General features: G+C 41.8%; 1 protein-coding gene across 2 annotated transcripts; it reads left to right on the forward strand.

Annotated features, from left to right (window-relative positions):
* Nucleotides 1–472: 472 nt before the first annotated feature.
* Nucleotides 473–4,826, forward strand: LOC121578302 (transcriptional regulator Myc-2-like). Of its 2 annotated transcripts, XM_041892586.2 has the most exons (3): nucleotides 473–665; nucleotides 2,317–2,889; nucleotides 3,332–4,826. In XM_041892586.2, the coding sequence occupies exons 2-3, from the start codon at nucleotides 2,328–2,330 to the stop codon at nucleotides 3,904–3,906; spliced, it is 1,137 nt and encodes a 378-aa protein (XP_041748520.2). In that variant the 5' UTR covers nucleotides 473–665; nucleotides 2,317–2,327; the 3' UTR covers nucleotides 3,907–4,826. The 2 variants fall into 2 exon arrangements, with proteins under 2 accessions (XP_041748520.2, XP_045080028.1); XM_045224093.1 differs by lacking the exon at nucleotides 473–665 and having other exon boundaries at nucleotides 1,277–2,889.
* Nucleotides 4,827–5,057: the final 231 nt, after the last annotated feature.

A 5,057-nucleotide genomic window follows, 5' to 3' on the forward strand; every position in this document is an offset into this window, starting at 1 on the left:
GTATGAACCAGGCGAGACATCGGGCTTTTGGGAGTACACACGTGTACATTTGGTCAGTGTTATCTGGGATCCTTGAGACGTCCATACCCTAAATCCTAACACAATCCCTACCCTTAACCAGTTGAAATTTCAAATGCAATGGGGTAGGAACATCCCATGGAATCCGGGTAGCACGGACCGTGTAAATTTGTACCCAGTCCGTCTCCATTTTCCTGAAATTCCGTAATGCGCATGGAGAGCAGATCCATCCGCGTCTCCAGACAATATAGATCCTTCCTTAAAACATGTTTTGCTGTGCGTGTGTTTTATCACCGTATTTTCCGAGCTGATCCACGCGGATTTATACCCAACAAACATTATTACAGCAGTGTAATATTTCTTGATTCAAGTGTTCCATATAGATTTTTACGTTTTGGCGCGAATGTTGTGCAGTGGAAGGATACTGCTGCGCAGTGGTCGTATATATTGAAATTATCTCGCCACCACACCCACGGATCTTGTGTAGAGCGTGGGGTATGGTAGATAACGCAGCGCCAGCAGAGCTTCAGTACTTTTACAGACAGCAGAATAATTACATTAGTTTATCTCGGTTTCATTTCGTTGGAATTTATCAAGCCACAAAAAAAACGTATTCTTCCCTTTCTCATACCCCTGGAATAATAAAGGTAAGAGTTGGCATTTACGGCTTCACAGATTATTTCACGTGGTTTTTGCCGGTGGTATATATATATATATATATATATATATACCATTTTTTTGTTTTGTTTACCTATTAGTTACCTGACTTTTTTAAAACTATATTTATTTCAAACGACATGACGGCATACATAAGTGTCATTCATTCTAATGGTTTTAGCTTCATTTGTGTTTTATCTTTATGTTGGTGATTTGTAGAAAAATAGAAACTTGTAACGTTAAACCGTGACAAATGTTGGCACTAATGTACTTCGGCAAAATAGTTTAAATGTGCAACTGTAGATGCATACGGCTTTTTATTCACATTAGTCAAATTAAATGTCCATGGTGAACGTCCATGTGTAACCAGCCTAGTTCTACCAAAGCCATTCTCTGTTCTGCTAACCTAATGTTTGCTTATGGTAACTGCACCTCTTTTGCCCTTTAAAATGTATACTGGTATTTAATCCTCTGTAGCTCAGCTGGTAGAGCGCGGCGCTTGTAACACCAAGGTAGTGTGTTCGATCCCCGGGACCACCCATACACAAAAAAAAAAAAAATGTATGCACGCATGACTAAGTCAAAGCGTCTGCTAAATGGTTTATTATTATTAATTAAATGCTCAACTTAACCAGCTGTACTAGATACATTGCAGTTACAGCCTTTTCAATGAGAGGCATTGGTATGTGCGTATATTGCTGAAATATGAGTCTTAATAGGACTAGGGAGAGATGTATAAGTTGATATTAAACGGCAGTGGAACAAATTATGTGTGTGTGTATATATAATTGACTACTGAAGAACTGTGTGATCGACTGCTCAAGACTAGAGATGGCAAGTTTTCGCAATAGCCAGTGAATGATCTTTATCTGGAGGCATCTCTCCCAGTCTTTGAATTGTTACCTAGTTGATCTTTACCTTAGCAAGTAACTTAAACTCCTCCACGGAGTTGAGCGCAGATACGTTTTTGAAATGTACCTCCGATTCGTTCGAGTTGCTATGCGTCAATACTTCAAAAATGTATATTCTTAACGTGCATTTCTTTGTTTGCTGAAAATAGAATTTTTAATAAAACGTTAATGAAATACAACCAACCACCGGCTGATTCCTCGTTGCTGTTGCTCTAAGATGGCAACTCAGCGCGAATGAGCATGTGCCAATTGAATCTCAACAAGGAAAGTTGGTGGTTGTATTTGATTAACGTTTTATTTAAAAAATAAAAATCTGCAAAGGCACGCAATAAGAGGACAAACAGTACACTAAGGGATTAATAATTTCAATTTTTAAAGCATTGACGTAAAGCGACTTGAAGGAGTCGAGGTTAATAATACAAAAATAAAAACTCTAGTCCGCTCTTCACTCCATGGAGGAGTTGAGGTACTTATCTATCTTTACCTAGTCAAATTATTTATTTTGAGGAGAAAAATGCACATTTGGAGATGTTGCGCTCCTCAGCTGTTTAAATGATGTCATGGGGTTAAAAGTTTGTTGATGACCACCCTCATTGGGGTGGGGCAAAGGATGGTAACATGATTAAAAGGTTGTGCTTGCTGGTGGGTTTGCAGTCGAAGTACTAAGAGCATCACTAAGTTAACTTACATCACGTGCATACTCAACCTGCTTTATTTTCCCTCTTCCCAGATTCTGCCAAAATGCTGCAGAGTTTTTCCCAGTCGCAAGACTGGTTTTACTCGGAGCCTCTCTTGTTTGATGATGAATTCTGTCAGAGCTTGATGAAGGACCTACAGTCGCTCCCCACGCCACCCCAGTCCCCTCCATTGAAGACTGGACTCAATGCCAAACCACTTTCCAAGGAGGACCAGTTGAGCTACGTCTCGGATATACTCCTGGAGGATCAGGACCCGCAGCTAAATTGGAATTGTGACTTTTTGTACGATGGCAGTGCAACCGCGTCAAAGGACCAACAGCCAGATGAGTCCGACGACTGTTTATGGCATTGCCTCGGTGATAAGTCTATGGAGAAGCTATCATCTGTGCTCTCCAGCAGCCCACTGCTCTCGGACATAGACACAAGCATTTTTGAGGAAATTGCCGGCTCCATACTGGACTGCCACAGCGCGGCGCTCGCATGCCAAGCTTTGGAGAATGAGGATTTACTATTGGACAGTCCGGAGCAAGGCAGCGAGTCGACCTCGGACTACGGCTCAGCAGGAGGTGAATTCTCAACGTATTCGAGCAGTGCAAGCGATTCTGGTGAGTTGGTCCACATTCGTGGCTAATGTGCTTGAAAATGAAAAGGTTATACCATGCGTTAGTGATTTATTTCGTTATTTGCTTAAATGTTAAGAGGAACTGTTAGAAAGTTACTTCTGTACAGCAATTAGTTGAACTCTCATGCATGCTTTTAAATGCCATAATTTCCATAATAAGGGAAGTGAAATTAGGACCAAGTGTTTTTCTTGCACCATTCAATGGGAATACTATTTCTCAAGCACTTCTTCAAAAATGAAGAACATGAATTATCTGCTGTGCAAGCTTGCAATGCAATATAATTAACCTAGAAATAAAGTTGGCAGCATTGCCTCGAAAGTTGCAATTAAAAAATGTTAGTCTAAATCCAAGGCATCTGAAATGTAGTCTTTCAAACGTTATCGGAATTGACTAACACAATCCCTTGTGGTTTTCCTCTCTACAGAGGAGGAGATAGACGTGGTGACGGTGAAGAGGACCACTAGCCCCTCCTCCCAGTCGGTAGAAGAGAGCCGGCGGCAGCAGCGCGCCTTAAAGCGGCAACACCTGGAGATCCAGCTACAGCACAACTACGCCGCCCCCTGCCCCGCGTCACCTCTCCACTCCGAGCACTCCTCAACCGCCTACCACAAGGGCATCCGGTCCTCCGACTCACACAGACACCACCACAGCTCGTCGGGCCGCTCGTCCCGACACCACCTCAGCAGTCACCAGCAGTCTAGCTCTAGGCAGTCGACCGACGTGGAGGATGAGGAGGAGAGGAGGCATACCCACAACGTGATGGAGAGGCAACGCCGCAACGAGCTGAAGAACTGTTTCCTAAGGCTCAGGGACAACGTGCCCGAGCTGTCCAACAACGACAAGGCCTCCAAGGTGGTCATCCTGAAGAGGGCACGCGACAGCATCCGCAGCCTGGAGCTGGCGGGCCAGAAACTGAACGTCAAGCAAGACAAGCTCCGAGAGAGGCAGGAGCAGCTCAAAGTTAAACTGGAGCAGCTCAGGAGGCAATGTTGGGACTGAGGAGATGAGGCGCAAAAATAAAACATTAAGAGATATTTGAAAAGACCGGTCTTGACTTAAGACAATGCATGGTGTCATCCATCCCCTGCGGTGACTGTTTAAGAAGAAGTGAAAGTTGCTGAGAGACAGTTAAAAGTGTATGTGTAAAAAAAGTTTGGTTTGGAGCAACAGGTCCACGTTCAGCCTAGTACAATAATGTTAGTAATATATTGTCCTAGCGATTTTCCAAAGTCATTGTTCATAGTAGACTACATGTAACAAAGCCTATGTTGTAGCGTAAGCTATATCAAATTGAGCAGCCATTTGTTAGTGAAAAACGGCCCTTTTTATACAGTCTCTTTCACATTCCCCCATGTTATGAAATTCCCACTGGGCACAGGATGTCAATTCAACGTCTATTCCATGTTGTGTCAACGTAATTTCATTGAAATTATGTGGAAACAACATTGATTCAACCAGTATACCTAGTGGTTTGGTTCTTCTCTTGCTGTTTTTAATTTTGGGCTGGATCCAAAGTAAAAATTCTAAGGGGTTGAATGTAATGTATGTCAATTATTGCCATTTAATTACTAAAATGGTTAATTACTACTTCCATTTACTTGTGTGAACTTTAAAGACCTGACCTGTTGGTAGGAATTTGGTGCGTTATTGTGAAACAATGCCTCATGCCTTGGAACTCATTCTGTTATGTTTTGTTAAAAGCATGACTTACTGTACTCTACCTCAAACAGGTCTCAAACCTGAGAATTTGTTTGCTCTCTTGGAAGCAACTATATAGATTTAGTTGTATATAATTTTGTTTTATTGTATCATAAATTATTTTTCTTTTTTTTTTGGGGGGGTTCATTTGCAAGTTAAAAAGTTCTGTTTATCAGCAGCACTTTGTTTTTATAATGTAATAAAGAATGGACAAAAGTCAATGTTTACTGGAGTTATTATACAGAATGTGACACACAGGTACACCATGTTTACCTCACAGGATGCAAGGTATGTGTGTTGCATCCAAGAAGACCGCTATCGCACAATCTGTGTGCGGTACATATGTGTTCTATGGTATTTGGGTCAAGGTGAGTGGGTGGATGATTGACAGTGTTAAGATTGCACAGTAACTGATTGGAATGGCACCATAAACTATTTTCAAAGTCTTGTCA

The sequence above is a fragment of the Coregonus clupeaformis genome, chromosome 12 (genome assembly GCF_020615455.1).
Source record: "Coregonus clupeaformis isolate EN_2021a chromosome 12, ASM2061545v1, whole genome shotgun sequence".
NCBI classification, from domain to species: domain Eukaryota; kingdom Metazoa; phylum Chordata; class Actinopteri; order Salmoniformes; family Salmonidae; genus Coregonus; species Coregonus clupeaformis.